Source organism: Chiloscyllium punctatum, chromosome 38, assembly GCF_047496795.1.
Source record: "Chiloscyllium punctatum isolate Juve2018m chromosome 38, sChiPun1.3, whole genome shotgun sequence".
In the NCBI taxonomy this organism is placed as follows: domain Eukaryota; kingdom Metazoa; phylum Chordata; class Chondrichthyes; order Orectolobiformes; family Hemiscylliidae; genus Chiloscyllium; species Chiloscyllium punctatum.
The window spans coordinates 22501738-22518671 of NC_092776.1; the positions used below are offsets into that span (position 1 = coordinate 22501738).

The window sequence follows — 16934 nt, forward strand, 5'->3', positions numbered from 1 at the left end:
AAAAATACCAGACTCCAATCAAGTTTGAATTTAGTATATTGACAATATTAAAAGCCAATGACACAATTCAATGCTTTGGGTTTTAAGACCAGGAAAACATGAACACTTGAGGGAGAACTGCTAAGCCACCAGCATGCTTGGACTGCCTGAAAAATACCTCTCTTAAAGGTACCTTTATCTATCAGCAACCTGTGAAGCATAATCCCTAAGAAGAAAAGAAGACAGAGAAAGATACAAGGAGAAGATTCGATAGCTGGCTGGTTTTGAAATGTGAATTTTTTGGTAAATCTTAACCAGGGGTTTAATCGGACCAGTATTCTAGAAGGGAAAGTAAAAGATAGGTTAGAGGAAGAACTTGTAAATAGTTCTTAGTTAATTATTGTCTGTTATACTTTAAGAAATAAAGTTGTTAATTTTTACTTTAAATAGTTCTTGGCCTCTCAAATTTTCACAGATTACTGCGTGGGATAAATCTTTTCTGTGTTGACGGTTTTAATTTGGGGGGGGTTCCCATTTAGTAACAATTGCATGAATTGTCTTTGTTGCTTCTACAGTTAGGTTTTATTGATAATCATTAAGTACAGTGCATCATTGCTATACAGGCCTCAGGGTTGTGCTCCTCTGCTTTCAAAGCTTGAAAATTACATTTAAAAAAAATAGAAGTCACCAATGTCAAATTGCTAAAGGCGAATGGCATTTGAAAAGGTGCCACTGCATGAAAATCAACACTCATTTCCATAACATTTACAATGAAATGGATCCTCAACTACAGATTGCCCTAAGCAAATATTCAAATAAATTAAGAAAATGTTAGTTGAAATGCATCTTTAACTGAAGGATCTATAGAAGTGAACAAAAGGCCAAGAGCAACAGAAATAAGTGGTTTCAGTATTTTCATGATAATTTGTCCAATGCTCAAGTGCTTTTCACACAAATAATTAATTATATTGTATGCATCCTGCTAATAAGTGGCATTACAAAAATTATCCAAGACCTCTGGCCAGTTATTCACAGGTATTACTGTTTAAAATACAAACAATAATTGTGACAAATGGAAATATTGTTATTGTATTTAAAGAACTAGGTCAAATAACTGTACACAGGTGTAAACCTTAAGACATTATTCCTGTTGAACTAACAATTCGCTCAAATTTAAAAAGAAATTTGAGGCAGATGAATTAAATGCCTTTTTATTTGCCATGAAATAATTAATGCATTTTCTGCACTATAAGTAGGAATATCTAACAATAATAATCATATTCAAATTCCATTATCCACTTCCTATCTAAAATACTGTTACTTTTCATCAACTGTTTCCATTCTAATTTCTTAGGTCAATAAACAGCAACCAGCGAAAAAATGGTGCTCGCTATATACCACGCTGACAGCTACCCACAGGTTTTTCTCAGCTTTCTGAATGGCAACATGGTACCAATAGGCATCCATTCCAGTTCCACTGCAGGAAATCTGTGCCAAATGCAAACAGAACTACAGCAGGCCTTTTAATCAGATTGAAGAAACCTCACTTAGACATGCAGAATCTAAATTAGAAATATAAATTCAATTTAAATGATGTTCAGAATCCAAAAATGACAGCAGAGATGAAGAGAGATAAAATAGGATCAAAATGATTAAGAAAGCTGTAAATGAAAAAGAAAATATTTAAAAGAATCAATTTAACCTTCATTCTTTAAATCTGTAATACTAATTGAATTCTGAGTTTCGGCACCAGAGTGGTGGCTTGGCAATATAATTGTCAAGTGTTGGAAAGAGCAAAACTGATTAGTTTACTATTACAATGTATGGAACTACATAGAATATTTTGAGCCTTAATTTAATTTTCTCTTGGTTTTAAGAATCTCCTAAGCTCCTGTGTAATCAATTCAACATCCTTTATCACAAATTAGATTGATGATCAGTTCCAGTTAAAGGATAAATATATTATTAAAACATTATTTACAATATCAACAAGAACTTCAACTTAGGTTACATTTTACAGTGCTTTTAGAAGACCATTTTGATTCAAAGATGGGTCATATTTGAGTTCATCATAGAATGTACTTTTTAAACAATAAAAAGATTTCCAATCAATTCTAAATGGTATGCTTGATGTGATAAAAGACCAAAGTTTCTCCAACATCATTAGGGAATTCTTGCAAAGTGAGTAGATCTTTGTTGGATGATTTAGTTGGTTATCTTTATTAAAAATGATTCTGCTACGGATTAAAAACTACATAACTTCGGTACTGAGGGAATCTTTACTCACATTGTAAACATGTCACAAAAATTAGGGCATTTTACCAGATATATTTAAGTGGCAGAACAATCTGTTCACACACAAAAGAAATATAACTTTCCAAAGTTATTTTACTCAGAAGTCATAATGCATAATGTAAACTAATTAGAAAGTTTTCAATTACACTGTAAAAAAAAACAACACACAATACCAGGTTATCATCCAGCAGGTTTATCTGGAAGCACTAGCTGTCAAAGCACTACTCCTTCATCAGATAGCTGATTAGACAGCACCAGTCTGAAAGCTAGTACTTCCAAATAAACCTGTTGGACTATGATCTGGTATTGTGTGATTTTTAACTTTGTCCACCCAAGTCCAACACCAGCTCCTCCGCACCATGGCTTCCATAACATTGACTGCTCTTCAAACAGGCTCATTAGTTACACAGCACTTTGCAACCTTTGATTAACAGCAACATTATATAAGTAAATATATTTCTGAAGACAGAAAAACACAAAGTGCCAAGAATAATTGATCAAAATAATTCCAAGGAGGTCATATATCACATTCATAGCATGCCAATTCTAGATTTTTGATATGTGTTAATTTCTGAAATATAGTAAATCTGCAGTAAAATGTATTCTCAAAATATATCTCAAACTCCTAAAGAAAGTCAATTTAAAAATGCATAAGTCATAAACAGAGTCAAATGCAACACTGTACTGAAAGACCACAAATGTTTACACTTTCACTGGCAAACTATTCTCAACTTTCCTGTCTAGCACTATAAAGGTAAAAAGAACAGAAAATGGATTGACTAATTCAAGTTATTAAGATACTCACCAACATTCAATTAATTTCATTTCAAATCAAATGCTACAATAAAAATTAACTGAATAAATGTTTGACTCGTCCACTTACCAAGTACGGGTAGTTACTGTGTACTTGTAGAGATCATCCACCAAACCATACTTATTGTTTGTAAATGCTTTGTATCCTCCATGCACATAAATTGATTTTGTCATCGCATTATAAACACTGCTGTGCCCATATCCACCCTGGACGATTGCACCTTTGATATCTGGCACTAACCACATGTTGGTTTCTGGACAAGGAATAAAACCAATTAAAAGTCCATTAAGACTAGAATATAATATTTTCCATTGTTCTTTTCTAACCACAAATAAAGATAACTTTTAAAGTCGACCACTGAAAACACTTTACTGCAACTAGTTAATCCTCGAATAATTATCAACAGTCCAACATACATTTGGTCAGGATTTCTACAAAAGTTGTCACACTGCCTCAAGCTGATCTATAACAGAATCTTCTGTTTTAAGTAAAATGTAGTACAAACAGTGCTTTCCTTAATCTCCCACTTACATTTTAACTAAAATAATGAAAACAAAAAGGGGCTTTATTCCAATTCAATTCCTTTATAAACCTTACACTGCTTTTCATGTTTCATTTTGGGCTGGTACCATTAAATCAAGACAAAAATCAAACAATTGCAGTCAGAAATTGAAGCAGGAAGAAGCAGTACAGAAAGTAGTATAGTGCTGATTTGAGGCAATGGAAGGGTTTCTACAGGACTGATTAGAATCAATGGATTGGGCCATATTCAAGAACTCAACGGCCAACCTAAACAAGCTATTGTCACGGACTTCAATCGTCACTATGTAGAAGACTGCATGTTGAAGAAATTAATCCAAATGTTCTTCAACGAGGGACCATGGATGAACCAGAGATCAACTCCCTACTGAACTCCAGGTCTCCAGCGTAAGTCGGGCAACCCTGTCAATACAAGAAATCCAGGTACAATCTTTATAAGGCCATCGGAGATGACAAGACACAATAGCAAACTAAGCTTTATACCCACACCAACCACACGGACACCTGTTGTTTGCTGCAAGGATTACACAACGTAACAGGCTACAAAGCGAAGTTAAACAAAATTGCAGGCAATAGTACATCCCCTAGGCAGAAGTGGGTACAGCAGATGCTGGAGATTAGAATCAAGATTAGACTGGTGCTAGAAAAGCACTACAGGTCAGGCAGCATCCAAGAAGCAGGAAAATCAACATTTCGGGCAAAAGCCCTTCATCAGCAATGAGCCTCATTTCCGATGAAGGACTTTAGCCTGATTTTCCTGCTCCTCGGATGCTGCCTGACCTGTTATGCTTTTCCAGCACCATTCTAATCTTGACAACAGTATATACCCTCCAATAGGCTCAATGCATTCTAATTTCATTTTGAAGAGAAGGTCAGTGAAATGATGTCACCTATCCCAACAGCTCGGGTGCACGAGTACCCATGGTCACTGCTGCAGATGTTAGACCGGCTTTCTTGAGAATAAATCCACTGAAAGCGACTGGCCTGGATGGAGTCCCGGGCTGTGCACTTGGATCCTATGCGGACCAGCTGGCGAGAGTATTTGCAGACATCTTTAACTCTCTTTACTATGATCTGAAGTCCCAACCAACATCCCAGTGTCAAAGAAAAATCATGCAGTGTACCTAAATGACTACCACCCATGGGCTCTGACCTGCATAATTATGAAGTTCTTTGAGAGGTTAGTTGTGGCTCACATCAACACCAACCTACAAATTGTCTTGATCCTTTTGCAATTCTCCTACCAGTGCAACAGGTCCACAGCAGATGCCATCTCCCTGACCTTACAATCATCTCTGGAACATCTGGTTAACAAAGCTGATACATCAGACTCCTACTTATTGACTACAGTTCTGCCTTCACCAAATTCCAAACAAACCCATCTCTAAACTCCAAGACCTAGGTCTCTGCATCTCTCCTCTGTAATTAGAGCCTCAAATTTCTGACCCATAGACTGCAACTTGTAAGAATAGGCAACAACACTGTAATCCTCAACATCAGTGCCCTGGAAGGCTGCATACTCAGCCCCAGACTAAACTCCTTATACAGTTGGAATCTGCTATACCGCTTTTCTTCAATGTGAATTGGCTAATACATGATTGAGGAATTTGGGCCATTACTTGGAGAATGTGAACTTTGCTTACCTGTGTTGGGGCTATAATGAGTTTCTGGTCTCACTGGTTTAAATAGTGCTGCTATTAAAAATAATTTTCATATAATGCAGGATCGCACAGGAAACGTTATATCAAAACAGACTGTATACTCACGTCGGTTTAGTCAAATTCTGTCCCAATTCCACTCACAAATGTGCTAATGACCCCAGCATTGTAGGTCAGATTTCAAATAACAATGAGACAGAATACAGGAAATGGATTGAGTGTTCTCCATCAATGTCAACAAGATGAAAGAGCTAGCCATTGATTTCAGGAAGGCGAGTGGAGGGCACATTCTGTCTGCATTCATGACGTTGAGGTGAAAATGAGTGACAGCATCAAGTTCTTGGGATTGATGACCACCAACAACCAGTCCTGGTCCACCCATGTCAATGTAATGGTCAAGAAGGCTCAACAACATCTTTACTTTTTCAGGAGGCTATGAAAATTCAGTATATCCACGCTTACCGATTTTTATAGATGCATCATAGAAAGCACCATATCTGGATGCATCACAGTGTGATTTGGCAACTGCTCTTCCCAAGAGCACAAGAAATTACAGAAAATCATCACGCAAACCAACCTTCCATCCATTGAAACCATCAATACTTCTCGCTGCCTCAGGAAAACAAGCAACAAAATCAAAGATCTCTCCTACCCCCATTATATTCTCTTCCACCCTCTTCCATCGGGCAAAGGATAAATAAGTTTGAATACACGTATGAACAGATTCGAGAATAGCTTCTTCTCTGGTGTTATCTGACGTTTGAATGATCTCTCAAATGTTAATTCTGATCTCCCTGTCTGCACCTTCTCTGCGGCTGTAACACTGTATTCTGCACTCTGTTCTGCTACCCTGATGCACTTTATATTGCATGAAAAACAACACTTTTCACTGTATCTTAATACATGTGACAGCAATAAATCAGATATCATCCATTGTTAGGTTCCTTTCCCAAGGTTTCACACACGAGATGCAATTTGCACACACCAACTTCTGCAAACAGTTCAAGTTTATTAAAGCCTGTACAAGCTAGGTGACCCCCTTTGACACTCTTCACAGGTGAGTTAAAAGAGACCTTGAACAAAGGGAATACATCCTCTTTATACAGGTCAGTTGGTAATGCTCACAGGTATTCTAGCCACTCCCTCTCCATAACCACATGTTACCCCAGATACAATGGTAGGATGAGGCCATCCTCAGAGATGATGCAAATGTAAATGCCCTAATCCTGGGGAATTGTTATGCAAACGATTTTCTAACTCCGTGATTCCCCAAGACAACGTAGGTATGGTATGTCCTAGCTTCGGCTCGGCCCTGCAAATAAGTTCTGGCTCCACTACTTCCCTGGACAATGTAGGTGTGACACATTCTACCTTTTTATCATTCCATGATAACCACCTAGATGACAATACCAGCTTTCATAAGACTCTGACAGCCAGTATTTAAACACATTATTGACGCACAAAATGCAATGAATATAACAACAAAAATTACGAGTCCATGTGTACACAGAATCTGCAAGATCCTCTCACATGAAAAAAAGCGGACCACCAATAAAGCTCTGAAATCCATAGTCCTCAGTGACTACTCCACCCCAAGTTGAGTGCAAATGAGCCAGTTATCCAAAGTCTCCTTCAGTAAAGTTCAACCTGAAATCAAAAACCAGTCTGTCCTAGCACACCACTCCATGGAGAAATCTGAATTCTTGGATAAGTGCAGTTAAATACTTAACAAAGCTGACAAGACTTCCATCCTTGCGGAGACGTTTCACATCAAGGATACCAGTACATCTGAGTGTGCAGTGTGGCAGCTGCACCTGCAGCAGCAAAGTAGGTGAACGCTGTTGTGATGTTAGCTTGGTCAGTGAATCTTCATATCCCTTAAATGATCGAAAGAGAAGGTAAAGCTCACATGGTTTCACATCCATAGGAAGGCCACTGACAAAAAGATACCGACCTCCTCTTCACCATTGTTAGTTTCTTCACTTTTCATGCCCATAGCTGGGGAGCTGATTGAATCCGTCGGATCAGGTTGAGAAGGGGTAGGCGGTGTCTGAAGGCGTGCTTTGCCTATGAATGGAGAAACTCTAGAGACGATGTTAGCTCTTGAAAGTATCTCTGCATTTCCTCTCTCATTCCTTCCTTGCCAAGGTGGTTATCAATATTAAGACATACACACATTTCACCTCATCAAATTGTGTCTGCCTATACCAACTTTCTCAGTCATCTTGAAGTCTGTTACTCTGTTCACTACTTATGACATTATCAAGTTTTATACAATCCATAAACTTCTAAATTGAATTGTTTAGGCAGTACAGTCATTTATAAACAATCAATGGCCCTAAAATCAAACCCTCATTCAGGTTATTCAAAAAGTACCTTTCTTTGACAAATTACTACTTGGCTAAGGTGAAAGCTGTTAGGAAAAGTATTTCAAAAATCTGGAACAGCAAGAGAACAAAATGCTTCCTGTGCTTTTGCCATTGAAGAGACAGTTTCAGTTCAGATTTGAATCTCAAATATTTGTGGGAAACAAGTGCAGAATATATTAAAATATGTTCTCCAAATGTAAGTTCCCAGATAAAACAGTCAGAATTACTGTGGCAACTTTGATAGAGGTCAACATTCTTGAATTTGCAACTTGAAGGGAGCCAGTGAAGTCTTAACAATATTTGACAGAACTGAAACAGCTCAGCCTCAAGTTCTAATACTCTCTAAAATCTTAACAAAACATCAAAATTAAAATGCACTCTATTTTGTGAATATACTGCATTAAACAAAACAGCAAAGATATTTAAGTCATGAGTGTGGTGCTGAAAAAGCACAGCAGGTCAGGCAGGATCCAAGGAGCAGGAAAATTGACATTTCGGGCAAAAGCCCTTCATCCGGAAACAAAGATATTTAATACAATACTCTATCTGGCTAAAGCATGACCACTGACACAGTAGGTTTTTTGAAATAGGCATTGTAGAATTTCAAAAAAAGTCAGGGGCTCAAGGTCCTCAATCAATATGTTTTAAAGTTACAAGTTTGATCATTTTAAAAAGAACTTAATGCTGTATAATATTAATGTAAAAACAAAATCTGCCCTATTACATAGCGCATAAAGCACATTGAATTGAGATCCTAATTCAAATAAGGCAAAACAGTTACTTGAAAGGATTTTCTGAAGCAGTATTTTAACAAACCAAAATATTTAAATGTCAAACACTTTCAGTATGACATAATTTATATTGAAACTTCCTTTTTTGATCCAAGTATTAGTACAACCGTAATTTCAGCATTTCTCGTTTTTTCACATCCTCTCAAATTACACTTATAAAAAAGAGAAAACCCCTGTAGCGGAGCATATGGTGCTGCAGTTCATGCCACTCCCGTCCCCCAGAAGAAAGACTCTGAGTCGAGTCGACAGCCCAGAAACTGAGACTCCCACAACAAAAACCTGAACAAAGCTTCCATGGCAGTCAATGAACTTCATTGTCGGGATCCAAGCAGACCGGCCCCACTTTCTCCCCCCTTTCCCGGTGACGTCATGTTGTCCTAAAAGTACTTCTAAGGGGAGGTATGAGGTATAAAGGCAATAACTTTAAGAATACCAAATTTTCTTTAAATGTTTTTCTTTGAAGATCCTGGTTTCTAATTTTTTTAAATGCTCCAGAGCCTCAAACCTCATGTCTGTAGTCTCCGGAGCCTCAAACCTCACCACAAGAGGACTCCAACTTCCTTTTTCCAGGGAACCTCAACCCCCTTTTACCTACAGAACTTTAACCTCTTGTTCTCTTTACGTCTCACGAAGACTCGAACCCCAATTAAACCCATGGGACTCTAACCTCCTAGCTTCGGGACACTCTAACCTCCCAGCTTCCTGAAAGCGACTCATTGGTGTGCATGTGTGCAAGTTACCTCAAAGATTCCATCCCCACTGAGTCCCAGGAGATGAGGGATCGACTGAGTGTTAAGTTTAGACAGAGAGATCAAGGTGAATCTTACCTTGTGGGCCCATCCGTCTCATGCAACCAACACTCAGACGATTGCTTATTCAGTCCACCTGGAAGCTCTGTGTATGTTGGAATCCCACTGCTGCCAGCATATGTTAGGTTCCTTTCCCAAGGTTTCACACACGAGATGCAATTTGCACACACCAATTTCTGTAAACAGTTAAAGTTTATTAAAGCCTATACAAGCTCGGTGACCCCCTTTGACAACTCTTCGCAGGCGTGCAAAGTTGAGTCAAAAGAAGCTCCGAACCAAGGAAACACAGCCCCTTTATACAGGTCAGTTGGAAATGCTCACAGGTGTTCTGGCCACTCCAGCCCCCAGGTACAATGGTAGGATGAGGTTAACCTCGGAGATAATGTAAATATAAATGCCCTAATCTTGGGGAATCATTATGCAAACGATTTCCTGACTCAGTGATTCCCCAAGACAATGTAGGTGTGATATGTTCGAGCTTCGGGTCGGCCCTGCAAACGAGTTCTGACTCCACTACTTCCCTGTGCAATATAGGTGTGATATACTTCAGTATCAGGGGATGATCATGCAAACGAATTTGATTGGCTGGGGGAATGTTCATGAAAACATTTCTGAATGGAAGGGACTGAATTTGATAACAGCAATAGGAGTAAATGGTTGCCCAAATAAAGTGTGGATTACAATGGACAGTAATCTAAATTCCTGCATTCTTGTCTGTGAGATAGAATGTCACCCCACCCACTTCCAGAATATTTAGCCTCTTGGAGATAGACAGCACAATTTAACTCTTTAACATTACATTAACATCCAGAAAGTTAGTACAATTTAATCTTTTAACATTACACCATGAATTAAAATTTAACAAAACATTCTATCCATGAAAAATTATGCAGTTATATCTTGCTGTGATAAACAATTATATTTCATCTTTGAATTCATGCAATTATAATTGCTTCACACCAATAGCCATGCTGTCAGCTGCCTTTACACCAACTTCTGGAATTCCCTCTTTAAACCTGTTTGCATCTCTTAACTCTTCCCAATACAACAATGCTCATGAAAAATCTACCTCTTTCATCAACCTTTGTTATTGCCACATCATCATGTTGTTCAGCGTCAAATTGATATTCTAACACTGCTGTGCAACATTTTGCTTTAAAGAGCATTGTATAAATAAAACTATTGTTGCAGTGGAGTCAAAAGGTAAGAGATTTGTCAGACATGCACAAAACCATGAAAGGGTTTGATAGAAAATATATGAAGGAAATATTTCCAATGGCAGGATAGCCAGGTCATAGAGTTATACAGCATGGAGACATACTTTTTAGTACAACCGGTCCGTGCCAACCAGATATCCTAATCTGACCTAGTCCCATTTGCCAGCATTTGGCCCATATCCCTCTAAACTCTTCCTATTCATAACCTATCAAGATGCCTTTTAAGTGCTGTAATTGTACCCACCTCCACCACTTCCTCTGGAAGCTCACTCCGTACACACACCACCCTCTGCATGAACAAGTTGCCCCTCAAGTTCTTCTTAAATCATTCCCCTCTCACGTTAAACCTATGCCCTCTAGATCTGCGCAAACCCACCAATACTGCACCCCCACCCCCCACCCCCCACCCCACCCCCATCTTGGGAAATGACCTTGACTGTTCATCCTATCTGTACCCCTCACAACTTTATAGACCTCTATAAGGTCATTCCTCAGCCTCTGACATCCCAAGGAAAAAAGCCCCAGCCTGTTCAGCCTCTCCAATGGAGGCATGCATGCCAAATGCCTTCTTCATCACCAACTCAACCGGCAACTCCACTTTCAAGGGACTATGCACCTGCACCTCTGTGTCTCTTTGTTCAACAACACTCCCATGGCCATACCATTAACTGTTAAAGCCCTTCCCTGGTTTGCCTTACCAAAATGCAATATTTCACATTTATCTAAATTAAACATGGCGTCATCCGCAAACTTACTACACCCCTGTGAGAAATGGGGAAGGATGCTGTTTTCCCAGATGTAGCAAAAAGGGTAGTGATAATAAGCTTAAGCATAGCGCTGACAAACAAGTATAGAGGGCAGCTGCAGGCAAAGATCAGATTAGCAAACTTCTGGGAAAAACAAGTTTGTGCAGGCAGAAAAGCAGAACAATAGAAAACACTAGCACAGCAAGTGTTAATATAGATACAAAATGGTTGCAGCTAACGACCCAAGGAGAAAGAAGTAGAATCTAATCAAGATAAGAAGTCACGTAGGGGCAGTCAGGTCACAAGTTAGGCAGAGAACTAGGGTGATTGGGTAATGTAGGAGTCAGGAGAGGTGACCTCAGGCAGCTCAAAGGTATAACTGTATACTTGTTTCAATGCTCATTGCTCATTTGCTTTAGTATTTGACGCCCTTTCTTGCAAGATTGTAAAATAAATTGTCTTATTTCCAGTTTTGGTGGTCTTGGCTAATTTTATTAAGTTTGTTTCTTACACCCCCTATATTCACATCCAAATCAATAATTAAATGGTGAAAAGCAGTGGACCCAGCATTGATCTTTACGGCCTCCAGTACAAAAAGCAACTCTCTACCACCATCCTCTTGAGTCCTACCTTCAAGCCAATTTTGAATCCAGATTTAAAAGTAACTGGCAATAAAAAGGGATCAGAATTCTTTTTATAAATATAAAAATTATTGCATGTTAATAAAATCTGGAATGCACTGCCTGTCAGGGTAATGAAAACAGCTTCAGTAAAAACTGTAATAAGAAAACCGATTAAACATTTAAATGGAAAAATTTGAAGATTTATAGGGAAAGAGTGAACAGTGGGGCAAATTGTACTGTTCTACAAAATAGACAGATGGGCACATAGTGGGGAATTATGTTATTCTGTACCGCACAAATTACTTATCTAATAAAACAAAATCCTAAACTGTAATTTCAAATAAAATTGAAATTGCTGGAAAAGCTCAATACGGCTGGCAGCATCTGTGGAGAGAAATTAACATTTCAAGTCGAGTTACCCTTACCCAAAACGTTAACTCTGATTTCTCTCCATAGATGCTGCCAGATCTGCTCAGCTTTTCCAGCAATTTCTATTTTTGTTTCTGATTTACATCATTTGCAGTTCTTTCAGATTTTACCCAAAATTCAAATCTTCACTTTCACTTACAATCTAAAATTATTAAACATAAATTAGCACCTGGTGTTTCATTTGAAAGTCAATTTAAAATGCTAAAATTGAGGCCTTCTCATAACTAAGCAATTAAAATTAAGGTTGATAACTTGCTCCATACTGTGTACCTTGTTAATATATTTTACTTATTCATTTCCCAAATACAGCAGTTGCAGATCAGAACCTGGTTATTTCAAGTTTTTTTTAGCAAATCAAAGTAATGATTTGACCAAAACTAATGACAAAAAAACTGCAATCAAACGTTACTGCAGCTCATCTCTTTTCCGAATGCAGTGAAAACCTTTGTTCAATTTCAAAACTGATTAAAGAACAATTTCAGTTTTCACAAAATCAGTTGTGCAATCCATTGCAACACTAATAACATAAATGGATAGAGAAGAAAATGCTGACTTGCTATTCCAAAAACTGGGCCTCCTCCACCGCCAAATCAAAGCCACCCACCAACTGGAGGAAATACACCTCCTCTTCCACCTCAGGACCCTACAACCACACAGCATCAACATTGACTTCACCAGTTTCCAAATCTCCCCGCCCGCACCTCATCCCAGATCCGACCCTCTGACTCGGCATCACCCTCTTGACCTGACCTACATGTCCACCTTCCTTCCCATCCATCCACTCCACCTTCCCCACCAACCTATGACAATCACCTCCGACCAGCATCCGCCTATCGCCATCCCAGCTATCTAACCCCAGCCCCACCCCTTCTCCTATTTATTTCTCAGGCCCCATCCCCCTCCACATACCTGATGAAGGGCTTATGCCCAAAGCGTCCATTCTCCTGCTCCTTAGATGCTGCCTGACTTGCTGTGCTTTTACTAGCACCATACTTTTCAATTCTGACTCTCCAGCATTTGCAGTCCTCACTTTCTCCTAGTTGCGCAAAACTAGTTGTCTGGGAACTAGGGGATTTTAATGATAAGGCAAATAACTTGGAGGTGAGGGAAAGAAAATAGCAGACAAAAATGTCATCAAAGTTTTTAGTCCCATATATGGTCATAAGTCTAAGCTACAGTGCATTGAGAGTGCTCCATTGTTGGATAAACCACACCTGAGGCTCAATATTAAGCTGAAAACTTGCCCTCAGAGAACATGCATAGAGAAAAGCTGCATGATCTCATAAACTATTCAAAAAAAGTACCCCATTTTCTTGAGCAACACAACACAGCAGAAAAGCACAGATTAACAATTTATCCATTTTATTATACTACTGGCAGAGCATAGCTCTTGCTTTTCTTTACTAATACATAGAGTCATTGCAATTATTTCAAACATGCTTCGGTACCTCACGTGATTCAAGATGCTTCCATGTTTAAAAAAAGGTCCTGTTGTAAAATTAAGTATTTAAAGACTTTAGAGTTAAATGTTTAGGATAATCTGCCAGCCAGAGTAGAGTTGATTGGATTCAAAATGCTGATATGAGCTACTGAAGCATAGTATAGCCATCAAAATTAATGCTATAGGCATTCAAAGGGGTTGAGACACATCCAGCTACCTCAAAAACAAAATCTGCTTGAAGTTATCAAGGAAAACAGGATCATTACAGTATATGCAAACCTGGGAGTTGATTAACTCACTGGATAAATGGCTGCAATAAACAGACAGTGGAAATGTGTTTAAAACCACAAAGGGAATCTGATCCTTCTAATACATGTCAGACGGATACCTACAAAAGAAATGCTCACTGCAAAAAGACTGTGAAGAACTGTCTTGAAAGGTATTTAGGACGATCATTATTAAATACAGAAAGCAGAGAAACCGATAAGCTACACAAAGAATGCAATCACTGTGGAATGCAGTGACTCATTTAGCTTCAGTAAGAATTACAAATATTTCAAGAGCTTTTGGTAGCTTGCAGTCATAAATTGATTGGGATGCCTGTACACCTGACATGATGGTCTACTGTATAAAATGTGCAAAGCAAACGATGATTAGGGAAACATCATCTCTTGGGTGGTGCACATTTGTTTTCTAACTAATCCTTTACCTTATTCGAACCATAACTACATCCTTCGTAAGTCTAATTTGAACCCAACAGCTGCATTAATTGAGAAAGAAACTCTGAGCCAAATAGTCTCATCTCGTTCCTGATGCCGAGCAGAGTGAACTCAATTTACTGCAGAAATTGACTCAATTGAAAGTCAAACAGTTAATAGTCTAATTAAAACAGTTCATTTCTTTCCTCAATGCATAAAATGCAATTCTGCATCACAGAAATTTGAAGGTGCATACATGAGGATCAGTGGTTGGCACAACATCGTGGGCTGAAGGGCCTGTTCTGTGCTGTCCTATGTTCTATCTAATGGATGAGAGCAACTTTTTTAAAAAATTCATTCAGAGGTTGTGGAAGTCTACATAATTCCCTTGAGAAAGTGGATACGGGTTGCCTTTTGAAAGGCTGCAATCCATGTGGCATTATGGAGTTTCACGATTTTGATCCAATGGCACTGAAGGAATCATTATGGTGTACGGCATGGACATGAATTTGCAAGGAAACTTAAAAAGTGTTCCCATATAGCTGCCACCTTTGTCCTTTTGGATGGTAGAAGCCACAAGTTTGAAAGGCACTGTCTAAGAAGAACAGATTTACTGTATTAATGGCGGAAGGAATGAATGTTGATGAAGGCATGAGATGGGCTAGCCTGAATGATATCAAGTTTCTTGAGTCTTAGAGTCATAGGGATGTACAGCATGGAACAGACCCTTCGGTCCAACCTGTCCATGCCGACCAGATATCCCGACCCAATCTAGTCACACCTGCCAGCACCCAGCCCATATCCCTCCAAACCCTTCCTATTCATATACCCATCCAAATGCCTCTTAAATGTTGCAATTGTATCAGCCTCCACCACTTCCTCTGGCAGCTCATTCCATACACGTACCACCCTCTGTGTGAAAAAGTTGGCCCTTCGGTCTCCTTTGTATCTTTCCCCTCTCACCCTAAAACTATGCCCTCTTCTTCTGGACTCTCCGACCCCAGGGAAAAGACTTTGCCTATTTAACCTATCCATGTCCCTCATAATTTTGTAAACCTCTATAAGTTCACCCCTCAGCCTCCGACACTCCAGGGAAAACAGCCCCAGCCTGTTTAGCCTCTCCCTATAGCTCAAATCCTCCAACCCTAGCAACATCCTTGTAAATCTTTTCTGAACCCTTTCAAGTTTCACAACATCTTTCCGATAGGAAGGAGACCAGAATTGCACACAACATTCCAACACTGGCCTAACCAATGTCCTGTGCAGCCGCAACATGACCTCCCAACTCCTGTGGTCAATACTCTGACCAATAAAGGAAATCATACCAAATGCCATCTTCACTATCCTATCTACCTACGACTCCACTTTCAAGGAGCTACAAACCTGCACTCCAAGGTCTCTTTGTTCAGCTACACTCCCTAGGACCTTATCATTAAGTGTATAAGTCCTGCTAACATTTGCTTTCCCAAAATGCAGCACCTCGCATTTATATGAATTAAACTCCATCTGCCATTTCTCAGCCCATTGGCCCGTCTGGTCAAGATCCTGTTGTAATCTGAGGTAACCCTCTTCGCTGTCCACTACACCTCCAATTTTGGTGTCATCTGAAAACTTATTAACTGTACCTCTTATGCTCGCATCCAAATCATTTATGTAAATGACAAAAAGTAGAGGACTCAGCACCGATCCTTGTGGCACTCCACTAGTCACAGGCCTCCAGTCTGAAAAACTACCCTCCACCACCACCCTCTGTCTTCTACCTTTGAGCTAGTTCTATATCCAAATGGCTAGTTCTCCCTGTATTCCATGACATCTAACCTTGCTAATCAGTCTCCCATGGGGAACCTTGTCAAATGCCTTACTGAAGTCCATATAGATCACATCTACCGCTCTGCCCTCATCAATCCTCTTTATTACTTCTTCAAAAAACTCAATCAAGTTTGTGAGACATGCTTTCCCACGCACAAAACCATGTTAACTATCCCTAATCAGTACTTGCCTTTCCAAATACATGTATATCCTGTCCCTCAGGATTCCTTCCAACAACTTGCCCACCACTGAGGTCAGGCTCACCAGTCTATAGTTCCCTGACTTGTCCTTACCACCCTTCTTAAACAGTGGCACATTTGCCAACCTCCAGCCTTCCGGCACCTCACCTGTGACTATCGATGATACAAATATCTCAGCAAGAGTCCCAGCAATCACTTCTCTAGCTTCCCACAGAGTTCTCAGGTACACCTAATCAGTCCTGGGGATTTATCCATCTTTTACCCGTTTTGCAAGGTGTCACCATCTATTTCCCTATAGTCTATTTCTTCCATATCCTTTTCCACAGTAAATACTAATGCAAAATACTTGTTTAGTATCTCCCCTATTTTCTGCAGCTCCACACAAAGGCCGCCTTGCTGATCATTGAGGGGCTCTATTCCCTCCCTAGTTACCCTTTTATCCTTAATATATTTGTAAAAACCCTTTGGATTCTCCTTAATTCTAATTGCCAAAGCTATCTCATGTCCCCTTTTTGC

General features: G+C 39.3%; 1 protein-coding gene across 3 annotated transcripts in view; it reads right to left on the reverse strand.

The window, feature by feature from the left end:
* atrnl1b (attractin-like 1b) overlaps positions 1 to 16934 on the reverse strand; it is a 928830-nt gene that overhangs the window by 756579 nt on the left and 155317 nt on the right. For 2 of the 3 annotated variants that reach the window (XM_072557356.1, XM_072557358.1), the window contains exon 9: positions 3158 to 3341. The exons of the other annotated variant lie outside the window; for it this stretch is intronic. In XM_072557356.1, coding sequence (XP_072413457.1) covers positions 3158 to 3341 — 184 coding nt within the window. The remainder of the gene's footprint in view (positions 1 to 3157; positions 3342 to 16934) is intronic. 3 annotated transcript variants of the gene reach the window in all.